Source organism: Syngnathus scovelli, chromosome 9, assembly GCF_024217435.2.
Source record: "Syngnathus scovelli strain Florida chromosome 9, RoL_Ssco_1.2, whole genome shotgun sequence".
Classification (NCBI taxonomy): domain Eukaryota; kingdom Metazoa; phylum Chordata; class Actinopteri; order Syngnathiformes; family Syngnathidae; genus Syngnathus; species Syngnathus scovelli.
This window is the reverse complement of record NC_090855.1, coordinates 11,248,946-11,266,433: the sequence shown is the minus strand read 5'-3', so window position 1 is coordinate 11,266,433 and position 17,488 is coordinate 11,248,946. Positions and strand designations below refer to the sequence as shown.

General features: G+C 44.5%; 1 protein-coding gene across 1 annotated transcript; it reads right to left on the bottom strand.

Moving 5' to 3' along the window:
- Positions 1 to 7,716: 7,716 nt before the first annotated feature.
- Positions 7,717 to 17,232, bottom strand: si:dkeyp-69b9.3 (myocardin). Its single transcript, XM_049731490.2, has 16 exons — positions 16,929 to 17,232; positions 15,869 to 16,026; positions 13,932 to 13,985; positions 13,608 to 13,663; positions 13,446 to 13,518; positions 12,840 to 12,953; positions 12,554 to 12,762; positions 12,313 to 12,453; positions 11,523 to 11,688; positions 11,309 to 11,447; positions 11,080 to 11,212; positions 10,440 to 10,970; positions 10,170 to 10,253; positions 9,942 to 10,085; positions 9,763 to 9,817; positions 7,717 to 9,556 (listed from the first exon to the last, which is right to left on the bottom strand). Exons 2-16 carry the CDS (start codon positions 15,921 to 15,923, stop codon positions 9,159 to 9,161), a joined length of 2,352 nt encoding a protein of 783 aa, XP_049587447.1. The 5' UTR covers positions 15,924 to 16,026; positions 16,929 to 17,232; the 3' UTR covers positions 7,717 to 9,158.
- Positions 17,233 to 17,488: the final 256 nt, after the last annotated feature.

Sequence of the window (17,488 nt, the reverse complement as noted above, 5' to 3'; positions counted from 1 at the left end):
CCTTAGATACGCTGTGGTTAGAAGATTGCCTTTTTTTTTTTATCTATTGTGGATTATGAGGTTAAAAGCATAATCCACAATTCAACAAGATAGGGGTGGGAGCAAACAACAAAACAACTACTATGATTTTAAATCCATCCCCTGGGGTCGTCTTACTCATCATGAAGCTAAGTCACTCAATTGGAACATTTTCTTTTTCATTTTCTCAACTCAAAATGCAAAAACACAAAACTCCCTCCGATCCAAAATGACTCGAAGAATGAATGTGTTCACGTATACTAGTGAATAGGCCACGCGGTATCTTAATCCATCCTTGACAGCCAGCGCCATACAAAATGGCGCCCTCATTGCATTGCACCTTATTAGATTGCATTGTGCTCCAACAGCAAACAAGGTGCCCCCCTCATTACAGTGTCAGCAATCCACTTACGAGCCCACTCGACCACGTAAATGACTGCAAATCCGCCCGCGTGCCCGCCTGCTCTCCAATTTGTAACGTCAGCCCGGGATTACTTTGAACGCGACTTTATCAGGCAGTGGGCAGAGTGTAAAAACTTGGAGGCAATTAGGAAAGCCAATATGGATTCGTGCGGGACTGCGCGCACGCAAGGCCCCAGTGGGATCGGGTCCGGACGCTGCTGCTTTCGCACGATAATGTCAACACAAATGAATGGGCCACTTAGTGTGTGTGTGCCCGCGCAAGTGTGTGCGCTTTTTACCAGAGTCGAAGCGGCTGTTGTGTTTACACTGATGTGTTTTCATTTTCTTACACAGCCGATCCCATGGCTGCTAGTCGGGCTGGCAATTAATTGCGCGGCAGCTACCAAAAAGACTCAAGTGTTAAAAAGTCTCCGTCACTTGGCGCTCCCACCTCACACAAAGACATAACAAGGCCGTCTTGTTTAACCCCCCCCTCCCACGAAGAACAAAACGGAAGCATTTAAATGTCTTAATCAGTAAAGGCCATAAAATGTACGAATTTTAATTGCTGCACCAGCACTATTAATTACACAACAGTTGCCAGCATGAGAGGAATAGATTAGAAGAGCATGTTTGTATTACTGTAAACAAATTTGGAATGCGTTTTCATTTTCACTGAATGGCAAACTCAACTGTTTGATTCACCGTCAGGCTGAGGACTTGCGATGTTTATTGAGTTGGTAGTTAAACATGTATAAATCTATACATCTATCTCTCTTTATATATATATATATATATATATATATATATATATATATATATATATATATATATATATATATATATATATATATATATATTAGGGTTGTGCCTTTCTCTTATGATATTGTATTGTAATGCGCAACACATTTGCGTGACTTTCAGCAAAAGAGCTGTTGGACTCTAAATTATGACATTTAATACATTGATGGCCTTTAACAAAACAATAATGACAAAAGAACATTGTAAATAATGTCAATAGGCCAAGTTTTCATTAAACTCTTGCTCTCTTTAACTAAATCAAAAAGGAACTCTAGAGCTTGGTGGTTTATATTCAGTCTGTTGCTTGAAAAAAAAAAAAAAAATACTTTAAGTCCTCCTGTTTTTGGTGATACCTTGACCTTGCAGTTTTCTAAATGTCATACAAGTGTCCAAGTACAAGCAAACTCAAATGAACTAAAACCATTTTGAATGACAATGATGAATTGAAATGTCATTTATCTGTTCTAGCCAGAGTTGTAATAGAATGGGATTTGTGATGTTATTTATGTATTTATTTTGATCTTTTTTTAAATTTAGCGATAGTTTTGGCTAGTTTTTAAAGCCGGTTTTCATTATCTTTATTTATCCTAAAATGCTTCTTTCTCGGTTCATTTTTCAACAAGAAGGGGTGACTCCTCTTCTCATAAAATACAATCTGTGTGTGACCTGATGCTTGACTTTATTTTCGTACACGAGCGCCTCGGTCTTCTCAGAAAACGATTTCCGTAATTGTTGACTGTCCATGTTTATGCTCCTGCATTTCCTCTGTGTCTTACTGGTCACAAACAAGTCACTGCACATCAACTTTTTAACTCATTAGCGGAAATTCCAATGAATTCCCCGTAGTGTCCATCTTGGAATGGAGCCGTGTCTCGCTGGCTCGTCATCTTATTAAAGATCCATCAGAGGCCCGTTGAGACAAACGGGTCACTCTGAATCGGGCGTCAGGATCGAGTATTTCCCCCAACACCAACAACGTTTTGTTTTTTTTTGCTTTGTTTTGACGATATGCGGATTAGCAAACTCTGTTGTGGCTTCCTCTTATCTGTATCAGCTTCTTTCTATCCTGGTTTCCAAAATTCCATCACCACGTTTGTACCAGAAAGCTGTGTGTGGGGGGGGGGGTAGATAAGCGAAGGACGGCGTGTACCACATGATCTTACTGTCAAAGCGCTCCCTTGTTAAATGTACACAAGTCAAAATTTGGAGTCACGTACCTTTAGTGTAGTACCATGTTCAGCCATATCATGTCGTCGGGCGACACTGAGGTCTACTGGAAGACATGTAATAAAATTAGCAGCATGTCGAAGAGGCAGAAGGTTGTTCGAGTAATTTTCGTTTTCACATAGCAGAGAGAATATTTGTCCTTGATTTTTATTCCCTACTCCAATTTTTTGCATTTCTGCTCCACTTGCTAATTTCCGTTAGCCTGTAAATGGGGTTTTCAGTTGTATATTAGCATTAGGCTAGCAATGGCCCTGCCCCATAGACAAAACATTATCCAAGGCCTGCCTCACTGTCATAAGTAGAAACAAATGTTACAAAGATGTCCCGTAAATTTATATATCATAATAAAAGCGCCTGGTGCCCTGGCATTTACCATGAACATTAGACAGGTGCTGTCATGCATTTCGCCTCTGCGTCATCAAGCGAGTCCTCGCCTACTTTTGCATGCCATCTCCGCCAGTGATGAACAATCACACGTGTGTGCGTGCATGCGCGAGCATTAATCATAGGAGCCGAGCAGGAGGCTGGTGGCTGCGCTCTCCATCTGTCTCTGTCTACAGCACTGAGGGTTTTTTTTTTTATGCTGACGACCGGGCGAGGTAAAAGTCAGGCTTCGCGCTTTGGTATTATGGGATGTGCAGGGAAATAAATGATAAAAATGCGACGCTATTAAAGGGCAACGCTGCGGCCATTGTGTGTAGAGATGCTGGTTCGAGGTTTTGCGGGTTATAGCCAACAGTGAGCAAAAACAGTAGTGGGAAAAATTCCAAATCAAAAATGCTAACAAAGTTTAAAAAAAAAAAAAAATACTACAAGAAAAAAAACAAAAACAAGACATAAACCAAGATATACTCGAGATAAAAACACAAATCATGACACATTGAAACTTTAACCTGAGTTGGAAACCCTAAACTTAGCTTAAGTAGCGTTAGCTAATTGTAATTTCTGTCAGCCATTAATACAGAAACTCAAATAAATGTATTTGTTTTGGTAGCAGCAAACTCATAATGCACCTCAAGCATGATTACAACTCTTATCAACATGCAAACATTTCATCTGAATGGACATAAAAGACTAGATTAGCATGTAGTCGTCAAAATTGACCGACTAATAATATTTTTGAAAGGGCCTCATATCGGCCCATTAATCTGTTGGACTTTCGTCATTTGCAATTGCTGGAAGAAAATTTTTTTTTTTCAGAAATGACTGGTTGTGTGCAGCACGCCTGCTGATCAAATGAGTAAGCAAGCGTAGCCGCAGCCCCAACGTCAACATGAGTGAATTTGTTTTCACAGCGAGATCCCCGCACGTGGCAAGGTCAATGTCATCTGTGAGTATCGGCGGACATAAAGATGCATGCCGTGGTTAGTCCCAACCGTGCTGCTACACGCGTGTGTGACCTTGGAGGAAAGGGAGCTCTCAGATGCTCATTAACATGGATGAAGCATGGCCGCCGGGTGAATATGCCTCAGCCCGCTTTCCCGCAAGCTAATAGCAGAGAAGGAGGAACCAACGACGAGGCGCTCTAAAGTGCAGCTGTGCATGCGTAAACCTCCACCATCTCCTTTTCATCATGTGTGCGTGTAAGCCGTCACTACAATAAAGAGATCATGATGGAAATGTTTTATTTTTTTTACAATAGAATTTTATTCATCTATTGTTACATTTCAAGGCTATACGTATCAAACCGCACCGCATAAGCAGTCAACACAGCGCACAGTAGAAGCGTATAAATATGCTTAACCCGTGTCCCCCCTGAGTCAACTTCTTAGAGGAGCCCATAAAAATAAATCTAACAGAGTTTGTCAGAGATTTGCACGCGCACAGCTTGGGGTGTCCTGGTTGTAAAAACAACAGGTGGCGCGTGACATTCGAAAAGCAAGCGTGGGGACAAAAATGATTTGCTGTGAGTAAGGTAGGATGGGTGACATGATAGCAGATGTGTTTTTAAGGTTATTGATTAAACTCTGAAAAATATTCATATTATCCAACGATGAAGTGACAAAAATGCTCTAACTGATTCGTGAAGCAAATTTGAAGCTTCATTTTCCTATCACCGCATTTTAGTGTTGTTACTAAAAAACTTCACCACGGAGGTACTTGGCTATTTTTTTCTGAAGCTTTTTAGTGATGTGGAGCAGAGTTGCTGCCGGGGAAAAGACTAATTGGACTAATTAGCAGCAAAGCAAGGCTCGCCTCGACAGTCCGGGATGTCGGAAGAATGACGGGGGAAGAAAAAGTCTCCACCGGTGATGAAGTGAAGCCACGTTTTGATGTGCTGCTACCGCTCCTAGTCACCTTTGACACATGGCCGCTCAAACTCAGCTTCGCCAGTGCTTTTGATTCACTTTAACTGCGTGGACTGGATTCACGTGAAAGCATCTTTTCTATTCTCCAAACTACATTTTTATTCTTGGACACCCTCAGGGAGAAATTGATTGAGAATATTTCCTTTAATGTAATTGTTGATGGGACTTGACGGGAATCTCGTAGAGGACCTTTGCTCTGCATCATTAAAGGAATAGAAATCAATTCGGCTTTGGGCTCTGAGCCATTTGTCACCTGAGCGGCCGCACCGTGACCACCTCGGCCACTTCATCGGGTGTCCTCCGCTCAGGCTAATAAGCTACCGCACGAGAGCTGTACATTTGTAGCACGTCCGCCATTGATGAGGTAACCTCCTTCTTCATCTGTTTGTTTCCGCACGGAATGCCATCACATGGTGATTGCCTGCCATGTTTTCCTCCGGAGGCCTGGCGCCCCCCCCCCCAGACCGTACATCTCGTGCGCTAATGATATCGTTTGATGGATTTTGCGACCCGTGAGTGGTTTATGACGGCGCCAAACGTTTGCTCTTCCTACTCTGCTACTCTAAACATAGGGGCAGGCGGTTCATTTGCTACCTGTGACTTCATCCACATCTGTATACCGCCACAATCATGTTGCAATTATAGTAACTGCCAATGTGATGCAAAAAGGCAATATAACAGCATTTAACTTGTATTTGATAGCATAAAAAAAAAAAAAAACATCAACGGTCGCTAGCGCTCTGGACCTGTGAGTGCAAATCTGAAATCTGGTCAAACAATCAAATAAAAAATAAACACAAACCCATTGATGGCACCCTTTAGGTTTACATTTCAACGTAGATTAAAATTAAAAATTTTATTTCTATAAATATTTTCTTTTACTAAGTTTTCAAGCTATCAAGTCTTTTATCTGCATACAACTGACACCAAGTAATTTTATTTAACCTCAACAATTCTTGTAGAAAATTCAGTTATCCCTGTTTTCCACTCAAATCGGGGGTTGGCTATGACAAACAATAAATAAATGACAATTTTTTTTTTTAATATACCCATCCGCAGGCGCTAAACTGTGACATGTAGGCAAAATCAAAAACTGTGGACAATTGTAACTATAGCAACGGTATTCCAGTGATCAAAGCGTTGCCCCCACACCTTATTCGTGAATAACCCGAACGCCGTCCGTCCACACCAAGCATCAAACGTCTCCGCAAGCATCTCGCCCGCCGCTTGATATAAGAAACACGCCTCCCTCGCCGTGAAATCATGCGGGCAGCATGTGAGCTGATGGAAAGATGTGATGTGGAACGGAGAGTGAGAGAGAGCGAGGCCATGGCAGAAAATCCCTCATTACACTCTGGTCACAGTTTTGCACTATTACCTCCAAGAAAACACAATCTTGGCCCAAAGGTATACAAAGGGAGAAATGTTTTCCGATTTTGTCTCCACCGATGGCAACATACGATTAATAAACGATTAATACCGTAATTCCCGGACTATAAGTCGCACCGGATTATAAAACGCACCAGCTAAAATGCAGGGATATTTCAGTTTTTTTCTTACATAAGCCGCACCGGACTATAAGCCGCACGTGCACACGAGTTTTTTACAAAGAAAGACAGTACATAGAAAGCCGTTTTAATGTTTTAATAACATACATGAACATGTCTTTCTAAACATTGCCTGTGACGCAGCAGTAGTACCGCAGCAACGCGGAAGTGTGCACGCGAGTTATTAGCAAAGAAAGACTGGACACAGAAAGTTTTTTTAAAGCTTTAATAACATACCTTAACATTTCTTTCCAAACACTGCCTGTGACGCGACAGTAATACCGCAGTAACACGGAAGTAACACAGCAAAGTCACTGAGACGCGGCGGTAACACAGCAGCAACACGGTAGCACAGCACTAACAGGGCTGGTTAAAAAAAAAACATACCAGTAAAAGTAAAAAAAGAGCCGTCTTCATCTTCCTCCTGATGACGGTTTGTGTATAAAGGCTTCCTTTCAGTAATGTCCGACTTGATCGCGTTCTGCGTGATGCGCGAAATGTAAACACAAACTACCCCGTCTTCTTCGGCGCATTATCTCTTCTTCGCCTGTCTCGCGCTTGCTTCCTGCTAGAGCGCCCCCTGGAGGCCGGAGGCCGGAAAAATCCATAAGTACGCCGCGCCACCGTTTAAGGTTCAAAGTAACCTTCTGAATAAAATGCATTAAAAGTTCACATTCATTACAACTTGTTTTTGGTGAGCAAAATGTCAGAACAATTGAATTTAAATGCTGATTGATTGGGTTTTAATACAATGCAGATGGTCCAAACAGTGCCACTGCTTTGTGTAATCTCTGAGTGATATGGCAGAGTAAGAGAAAGGGTTTAGAGCACAGGTGTCAAACTCAAGGCCCGGGGGCCAGATACGGCTCGCCACATCATTCTATGTGGCCCGCGAAGACAAATTGTGCATCAAATTTGTGTGTCATTACTAGAATTGCAAATTGTCTTCACTTTTAATATCTTTTTTTTAAATATTTGACCAGTTTTTACTCGTCTGATTTGAAAACGAGTTATTTGTCAGTTTGTTTTGTAGCTTTTACTGTATATAATAGTGTTAAGAGTAAAAGTGATCAAGTCATCACAAAAATCACGAAAAAAAAATCTTATATAAGCCGCACCTGACTATAAGCCGCAGGGTCCAAAATTATGGAAAAAAGTCGCGGCTTATAGACCGGAAATTACGGTACACTGCTGTACGTCCATAATGTGGTTCGTTAGCCTCGTTTGTTGATACTCTGCATCAACACGTGACCATACAGAGCTCGGGCCAAGGCCATGTCTATTCTACAAATATTGATTTGGCGCCAACTTGTTTCGGGATCCTCTCATATTTTTAAAGCATTAAAATGTAATCCATCGTGAATATTTTGCATTATGTGCTTAATAGATGAAGAACAAAATGGAGACATGTGAAAAATCTATTAAGACTTTAATTTTCTGACTGCTTTAAATACAATTTTTGGGCATAAATAAATTAGAGAATAAATACAATCATAGCAGCACAAAGTTGCCCCCAGTCTCGTTTGTCCAGCTTGAAGTGAACACATATCAAACGTGTAAGCTGGCAAATAGGAAACGCATCATTAGTGTTAGGATTATGCTGGTCAAACAACATGGAACGAGACCGTGAAGGACGAGGGGAGGGGCGGGGGGGGGGGGGAAGTTGCTGGAGGTCACAGGAGGTAGCATCTTACTCTCCTGCCAGTTTCTATTTTTTTTTTTTTTTTTACCTTTTTATACATGCAGCAAGAAATGCTCGTCGATGGCTATGATTGTCATAAGCACCGACGCAAATGCTACTGCATTGTTCATCATCTCTGTCAGAAGCTGTACAATCAGCGGAAATTAATCACGTAGCACTGCGTCGCCTTTGCGTGTAATTCTGTAGCGGATCCCAAACTGAACCACTCTTTTTTTTATATATATACGTATATTTTTTTTTTATACCTTCATAGCACACGCTCGTTGTAAGCAAGCTAATAAGGACAAGTGTATTTGCGTTTGCGCCGTTGGGGGCGTGATCACTCGTTATGTAGCTTTTGCCAGCTCTTTCTCTCCTTTTGCATGCCGACTGTGCGTCTGGCATGGAGATGAAGATCTGGTGCCACGCTCAAGCTGCATGTGCCCTGTCTGGTTTTTACATGCCCCGAGCGGGCTTTATGAATGACTAAGTTGAGAGCAGCCAGAACAGGGCCCATGGCAGGTTTTTTTGGGGTGGGGGGTGGGGGGGGTATGTCAGACAGCAACGTTGTCCCAGTGCTGCCATGTTGAAAGCATGTTTGTGTTAGTGTGCCAGGGGCAGGATGTGGAGGGGGACTCTGCAAACATGGTGCAATGGGGCGTCAATCCACCCGTTGAGTCCAAGTGCTTTTAAAACAACCTTCACTGTTTACGCGTGTGTGTGTACGTGTGTGTGTGTGTGTGTGTGTGTGTGTACGTGTGTGTCTTCTTCCTATCAAAGCTTTTTGAGTTCAACACTGCAATGAATCAAACTCTCGACATTGCGTGGAGTCAATGATTTTGACAGCATTGATGGATGGATTCCTTTCCATCCGGCAAAGAGAAAGGAGGAAGCATGGTCGATGGAAAGAAGGAAGAAAAGAAAATAGGAACGAAGGAAGGAATGATGCATGTTGCATATTACCAATTAGAGGAAAGATAGGAAGGAAGGGACTGTGCATGATTCAGGAAGGAAGCAAGGAAGGGTTCTAAGAAATGTGAGCGAAGGTAAACAGTGAGGGAAGAAGGATGGATTGTTTGGTACTTGGTAGTAGGCAGGACAGTCAGGAAAGAAAGGGATTTGGAAGTGAGAAAAGTTGAAAGAAGACAATATCTGCACAATCCAGAAACTTCCTCACCACTGTTCTATCATCAGATCCAACACTCGATTGATGTTGAGATCCGAATCCAGACCGAAGTCGGTCTCCGCGAAAGGAGGCGGCGGCGGGGTGAGCAGTCGCATGCCGGACGTCAAGGTCTCGAGGATGTCGGCGGCGCCGAACATACCCTGAGCTCGACGCTTCCGAGACTTTCTGGCAGAGTGCAACGGAGGCGAGGTGCAAATGGGCGGTGGCGCCGGCGCCGGGGCGACGTGACTCAAAGGGATCACGGCGGGAGACGGAGGGAGCTCCAGGAGAAGTGAGGAGCAGAGAGGCAGGAAGGTGCTATCCTGTTGGGATTTTTGGGACTGATCCACTTGAGGAGCAGGGGATGACATGATTGGAGATTTGTCATCAGAGCTATTGACAGAGTCTGGAAAAGAACCCAAAAAGGCCACATAGTTTCTTAAGAGCTGGCAAAAACAAACACATGGGGCTAAAGACAAACACGTGTGGCTAAAGACAAACTCATGTGGCTAAAGACAAACTCATGTGGCTAAAGACAAACTGTGGTCAGGTTTTTACTTTCTGGACCTGGATCTGCCACCTATGGGTTTATTGTATCGAAGAGATACTCACCAACTGAAGCAATGGGCTCATCCAAAATGTCATCTATCGACTGTCGCGGGTCCATCTGAAGACAAGGGAAAAACCAAGTTAAGTACTTCTACTCTCAGTCGTCTCCTACATGAGGAGCTTAACTTGTGTACTTGTGCCATCTCTGGCAGATGGCAAGCTCCTGGTTTGCATGGACCCACCTGTGCTTTCTGAATAGCCTCCTGGAGTTCCTCCTCCAAGCTACGAATGCCTGGCGAGTTTCGGACCGGACTTGCTGTGATCTGCACTGGCAGCTCAAAGTCTCGGCCAATCGTATCACTGGGCCAAGGCTGGGAGCAGAATACCTACAAATGGGGGCCAAATAAACGCCAGTTGTTTGACTACTTTACCCGATGACAGACTTGAGTGAAGTCTTGCGTAAACACTACCTCAGTTTGTGTGTCTGTTTCCCGGTTGGTTCTTCTGCATCCTGGTTCCTGTTGCAGGAATGGATGAAGGGATCTCGCACAAGACTGGTAGATAGAGTCAAAATATAAATAATGAAGAAACGATGTATGCTACTCGCAAAAAGTTAAAGATATTTAGCTTTCGGGAGACTTCCACTATCTTTGTTGCAAAGTGCTATCTATCTGAAATATTAGTGAGAGTTTAAGGTCTCCACCAAAAGCCAAAGAATGCCAAAAAGTGTTTCTCCTCACTTCATGGACTGCGTTGGGAGAGGCTTCTCTTGCCCTGCACTTGATCTTCTCTATCCTGTCCAATTCCACAGCCGACTCAGTCCTCCAATTGGTACCACACTGCAGCGGCGACGAGGACGACATGGGTAAAGTGGGACTTGGTGTTTCGGGGGCGGTACGGGCAGGAGCGAGGAAGACAGCATTGATAGGACCACACTGTTCACCAGACAGACTGATAGAGAGAGCATTGGAGAGACCATTTGGGACTACGTTAAGAATGCCGCTGGGGATTCCGTGATCCAGCATATAAGTCTGTTGGTTCGGGCTGCTTCCGGGCGAGTCTCCGGAGCTGCAGCTTGAGCTGGGGCTATGGTGGGCCAGAAGCGGGTGCGAGGGAGTCAGGGTCTCCATGCTGCCCCCTAGTTGACAGATAGGCGCAGGAGTGACGCACGAAGGGAGGAGCTGGAAGGGGCGAAGGCGCTGCAGCAGGGCTGGCTTGGTGCCGGAGACGGGGAGGCCTCGCTTACGCAGCTGTTGCCTCAACTCTGACACCTGCGGAGACAAAACTCATGAGGTCATCCGAGGTTGCCCTCAGTATTCACTGCGACTATGACTGATGAGCTCTTGGATATTTCTGGATTGACGCCATCGCTTCTCTTACTTTGAGATCAACGAGATTTGCAGGGAGGAGCTCAAGTTTGGATTCATTGTTTGTGTCCTGTGGCATGTGGTTGGTGGCGGCGGTGGGAACGGGTTGAGGGTTCAGGGGCGGAGTTCCAGATGAATTCTGTTCTCTACAGAAATAAAAAAACATTAAGCAGAAAAATTTTACTAGTCTTCTTGAGTTACACCTTGACTTGCAAGTTTAGAAAGTCAGCATTAGTGGATACCTGGGCATCACGGTAAGTTCTTGTTGCTGCTCTTGCTGAAGGTTCTGCAGCTGCAGAAAGACTTGTTGCTGCTTGAGGAGATAAGAACTGGCGGCATCTAACGGCTGGCTTGGAGGGCTCTTCTGTTTGGCTCCTCCTTCTTGAGAGACACACGCCACAGGTAAAGCACCTGGTCTCGGGTTTTGGCCGACAGAGGATCAAAGCAAGACTCTACCTCCACTACCTGACGCCCCTCTTTGGTCTGGAGGAATGTACTGGTGATACTTGAGTTTCTTCATCTTGGGCTTGGTGTCCCGCGCTTTCCGTGAACGTGCCAGGTGGGTGAGGTTGAAGGCGGGCGTCGGGGAAGAGGAACAGGCAGGGCTGGGAGGCCGAGCTGTCTGCGAGGGTTCAAAGAAGGCTCAGTGGAGTCACTCCAAGGCTGGCGTATTTAAGATGCGACGCGGGGGAAATGTCAAGCTGCTTCCGCCGTTGTTTGACAACGTTTGCACCGAGCCGAGGTTAAACTCTCGACAAATCTCCAGAGGACAACATGCGTTGGCTTTGACACGCGGTTGTTTGCGTGTGGACGTGTTAACCCGCGGGGCAAATACACGCCAGGCGCCCACAAGTGCAAATTGACAGTAATGAATGCACAGCAGCTTAAGGTCGAGTTCACAAAACACAAGTGCAAGCATCTTGTTAAGGTGAAGAGCTTCACCTAGCTTACGTTGTTGTGAATTCATCTCATTAAGAAACATGTACATTTTAATTCACAAGTCAAATGCTGACTAATGCATTTCATCGACATTATTTAGAAGATACGCACACAAGCAAATTAAAAAATTAAACGGAATTGTTTTTGGTTTTTTTTGAAAAGGATGAATAGTTCAATAACTATGGTATGTAAACCACAAATTTTTCTCCCCTGTTGTGAAGAAATAAACACAAGAAATATAAGAATTTAGGTGCTCCTGATCTCAGCAATTATTCTCCAAAACAACAATACGTGAGCGCACATTAACCTTTGGCAGCAGGGGCGTGGTCTGGGAGATCAGAAAGATCCCGTTTGGTCGACTGGTGGTTGCCATGGAGTTGCTTTCACACAGTGCCACGCCATTTGACGCTTGGATGCCCTCGGTTGCCGGGAGCAACGCCAAACTGGACTAAAAGAGGACACAGACGTCAGTCTGAGTTGTCACGGAAACTTGTCAAAAGTTGGTCATCAGAAAAGAGAAAAAAAACCAATACGTCAATACGTTTCACCTGAATGTGAAGCGGACTTCGATTGAGGGGCGGGCCCACCGATGACAAGCCACTTAGCAATTGGTCATCCGAGAACCCCGATGGCGAAGGGAAGGCCGAGGCCACCGGTAGGGGAGCAACACGTCGCTCGCCCGGCGAAGAGGAAGACGAGGAGCGGGAGGAGACGTCATCTTCAAAGACATCTGCGGGCAGTGGGAAAGAGGCGGAGCCTGTGGAAATGAAAGTGAAACGACGTGAGGGTCCCCAGTTGTTGAGTCACGTTTGCTCGTTTGTGTGTGTAACTAACAGTTGTTAAGGCGTAGTTTGTCTTTAGGTTCCCCAGGTGCAGGTGGATCTTGGATCCCCTCTCTGAGGTCCCGACGAGCCTTCTTCTGCCTCGAGGCCCCGCACTCGCTCTTCTCTGAAAGACAGCAGCCACGGAGAAGCAGCAAGATTAAAGTAAAAACAAAATGTGATCTATTCATGTATAAATGTAAGTAGTCCTTTCAGATTAAAAAATGACAGACCTAGCAAAGACAATAGTAAGAGCTCTGACGGCCTATTTTGCGTGCTGTCACCACTGTATTGAAGGACTTAAGAGGTCACATTTGTTTTCAAGTGACAGCTGACCAGGGGCGAAGCTAGTTGGGGGGGGGGGGGGGGGCTCGGATCCTCTAGGTGCCAGACCAGAGAATGGATTATGGGGTATTTTCTAATTTATTTTTTCACATTTACACCCAAGAAAACATAAAGTCAATCTTCATTAGCATTTTCTGAAGAATCCACTGTGATATCCTTGCCCCCCCATAAAAAAAAAAAATTCAAACTCCGCCAGTGCATCTGACCACATGTGCACACTTCTTACACGCCTTGCAAGCGTGTGACGTTGTGCTGTGTTTATCCAGGTCATCACCTTGCACAGTTCCAGCAGTGACTCCACCAGGGGGCGTCTTCTGACGTCTGCCGACGCTGTTGTCAGTTAGACGCTGCGTCAGGAAAGGGCAAAGTTAAGATGCCAAGCAGGATCCTCACAATATTCACTTCGGTGAATCTTTGTAGAAACAAGACAACTCACCAGAGCTTCACTCTTGTCTTTTGGTTCAATTTTAGGGGGGCTGGCTGATTTCACGCCTGTGGAAAAAAACAGGACACTTAAGAAAAATCTAAATGGTGATTCGACTGTAGTGAGCTAAAGAAGTGCGTGATTTTATAGATTTTTATACAGGCAAATACTTAAACCGTATTTTGTAGCACGTTTTACTGTCTTTCCAAACAGAAGACAATTGCTCTTTTGAAAACTTGAAAGGATCTTGAATTAAATCTTACGAGATTAATTTTTCAAGATGGTGACTAAGAGTGCAAATGAGTCACAAAGTTGAGCGTTGCATATAAAACCAACCCGAGTCTGCATTGATCTCGCTCTGCCTTCGGTTCTGAATCCTCAACTGCAGCACTGAAAGACAAAATATAAAAATAAAAAAATAAAAAGATGAGTGATGCATTTGCATCAATGGGAAGATAGTTGGCTTTAATGGCTCCGTGAGGAATGACAAGTAAACAACAGTCCAATCGATAAATCACACTTGACAGAGAAAGACGAGTCGAGCAAAGATTGGAGGCTCGCTCGCATTACCTAATGACTTTGCAACGCTGGCGCCACGCAATTTGTCCGTTAGCGTTGAGCACACACGCAAACAGGTGAAGCCGATGAGACATTTGAGTGAGACCTGACCGAGGCGGGGGAGGGGGGGGTAGGCCTGCCCAGGGTTGGCATTGGAGGCCAGTGACTATTTATCTCTCTCTATGTCTATTTTAGTCAGCCCCCCATCCCATCCCCCCCTTCAGCTGTCCCAGCCTCTCATGTACTCCCCTCACTCGCCATCCTCCCTCCCTCACGTCATCCTTGCTGGTGCTGCCAGATCTCATCTTGTGGACTTTGAACACAAAAAAGTTGAGCAAATGTACTATTAAAAAAATACTTTTCAATTCACTTTGATGTTAGTGCCAGGTGAACGAAGCACTCCCCCAAAAAAGCAATTTTAAGTGTGCTTATGAGCATGACATAATGGTTCCTTAGCATGCTTCGATGTCGCTTCTTTTCGTTAGCCTGTCTATGGCTTTTTGCATTGTCTTTTAGCAGCAAGCTAAATGGCTTGTTTTATATTATGTGTTCTATGTGCCCTCTGCATCCATTGCAGCCTGGTCATCCTGGAAGGGGGATCCTCTGGTCTCTTCTCAAGGTTTCTCATTTTTCCCCCAGTAGGGGTTTTCTGAATTTTTCCTTGCCCTCCTGGGAGTTTAAGATCAGGGGATGTTTGAAAATAAATGTTAATTTTTGTACATGTGAAGCCCTTTGAGACTGGCTTGTGATTTAGGGCTATATGAATAAACTTGACTTGACTTGACTTTTCCTAAGGTGCGGGGTAAGCATGTTTATAAGCAACACGTGTTGATACAAATCATTCCGATGAGAGGATATTTTCAAAGTGATATTCTGGTCTCAGCATTCACCTCTCGTACATGTGTGATAGCACACACACAGAGCAGCTGCCAACCTTCCTCATCCTCCTCTTCCTCACACACCCCACTTAAGCCCACCCCTCAAACCAGGAATCACGTTTTGCCGGCAGGTGTGAGCGCACCTTGGGGACGGCCGGGACGACCACGACATCATTTCCTTTGCTCGAAAAGACAACAGCTGCTCGCCAACCCGACAACAGTGTCAGGAAGTGCTCGTCAAATGAAACCTATGGAATTCTGGGAATGTGTTCTGACCGCTGAAGGCGGAGTCATCATTGCACTTTGGCCGACCAATCAGCTCACACAGACATTGATGCTGACGCCTACCTACGTTTGTCCACTTTTGTCAAAGCTAGACAACAAAGGTAGACTTTTCATTCATAACCTCTTCCTCAAGTAACCCAATACTTTGAAAAGTAACTATATTACTAGTTACTCAAAATGTCAGCCATGATTACAGTAACATGTTACTCGAGCTACATTCTTCACGCAACAGGAAGCGCTAAATGGGAAGTGATGATTTAAATGTAAATTTCAAACTAAAATACAATCGCTACTACTGTTACAAAAATACGATTACGCTTATTTACAGTACTGAACTACGTAGACTATATTGTCGTGTAACGTGATCGATTAAGTGTCAAACAGCAATACGCAAGACATTAAATAGTTAATTCTATTGATCAGGGGACACCCCAAGTGACTGAAAATCCAACTCACCTTTACCTCTACACATTGAAGTTAACATAGCCGATTCCTCCACAATTTATGGGCAGTTTGTTGTCTACTTAATTGGTTCCGTTCGCATGAGCTCACCTGAGCGGAACTTGTTCCTGATGAGGAGTGACCTCTCGGAGGCCAGCAGCGTCATGACGGCTCTGAAGGGCGGCGGCGCGGCAGAGAGACACAAGAGGGACTACCTGGTGTGTGTCCACCAGGATGAATGGAACCTCTTCTTCTGTTTGTGCGTGCCACTGTGGGGAAAGCAACAGAATGAGAGAGGCAAATGCTTGCAAATCCGCTGATAGACATAAAGTGATATTGATAGAGGCACAGCACACACACACACACAGATGGAGACGCAAGACCTAACAAGCCAACTCTGGCGTCGACAGTCCTCCCTGTAGACGGCCTGTCGCGATCACAGTGTGTCAAGTGGGCCCACCCATCGCCGCTAATAACCACGCAAACCGTTATGATGAGTAGAAAGGAGGAATAAAAGCAGCATTCTGACAGTGTAAAGCAAAAGCAATCTAGGATGGAAAAACAGTCAGCCTAAATTGGCACCGGGGGCCATAAAAGTACAAACAATGAAGACTCGCAAGCGACAACAATATTATTCCTTTTTCGTAGAGGGTAATGAATCTTCATAAGGCTGTTTGTTCTATTTATGTTAGTGTTTAAATATCCCGTGCTTAATGCATTAAAAGCAGCCATACAGATGCCATTGGTTTGTCCGTCAAAGTTGTTTAGCATTAGCATTGAGCTAGCAGCGTTTAAGGCAGTTATAAAGTTGTTTTTAAATCAAAACATACAATTTTCTCTATTTAAGTTTAGTTTGACTTTAAGTTGGGCTTTCTGCCTCTTTTTTTTTGAAAAATTGCTCTCTAAATACACCAAAACATGAGAGTTTTTTTGGGGCTAGCTGCGCTAACTCAAATAATTTTACTGTTTTATTGGTGGAGTATTTTGCTTAAATTCACTAAATAAATAAAAATCCAGCCTTTGCGGCCCTCTCGAAACACTTTCCCAAATAGAGGGAGAATATGGCCACCGGCACGTTATTCTTCAACAAAATGACAAAGACGTGAGCGTGGAGCCTGTACAGTAAAAGATGAGTGAGAGCGGTCTACCAATGAAAGAGAAAAATACTTACAGGAAGAAAGGAGAAAAGCTGAGCGGCCCCTCGGGGAGGAGGAACTGGAGTTGATTTAAGATGAAATTGAAGAGAGGAATTGAATGAGGATGAGGAGGAGAGCTGAAGAGAGCAATAAGTGGCCGTGTGTTTAGTGACGACTTCCTTCTTTCATGTTCTTTTCATGTCCGCGCTTTCATCGCCACGTTCTTCTTTCTTCCTTTCTGTTGCTCTTCGTCCAAGTCAGCCAGTCGCCTCGTCTGGCTCTGCCCCCCTCTCTGTCTGCCCCCAAAGCATCACGGACCCTGGGTGCCAACTGTGAGAGACCATCAAACCCTCCCCCTCATCGCTGCGGCCTTGCCCGCCCCGCCACGTCTCACAGCCAATTCACCCCCCTGACATCTGCTGACTCTCAGATTGAGCAGCACATGCACTTTTTTTCCACCACAATTGATGATTATCATTAGAATTTTTTTCAACTTACTCGCATTAAGTTAATGCGACGCTCCCCCCCCATTGTGTCATGCGATCCGACTTGCAGTGACACCTAGGCAGAAAGCTGTTTTATTACCGCGAGGCCA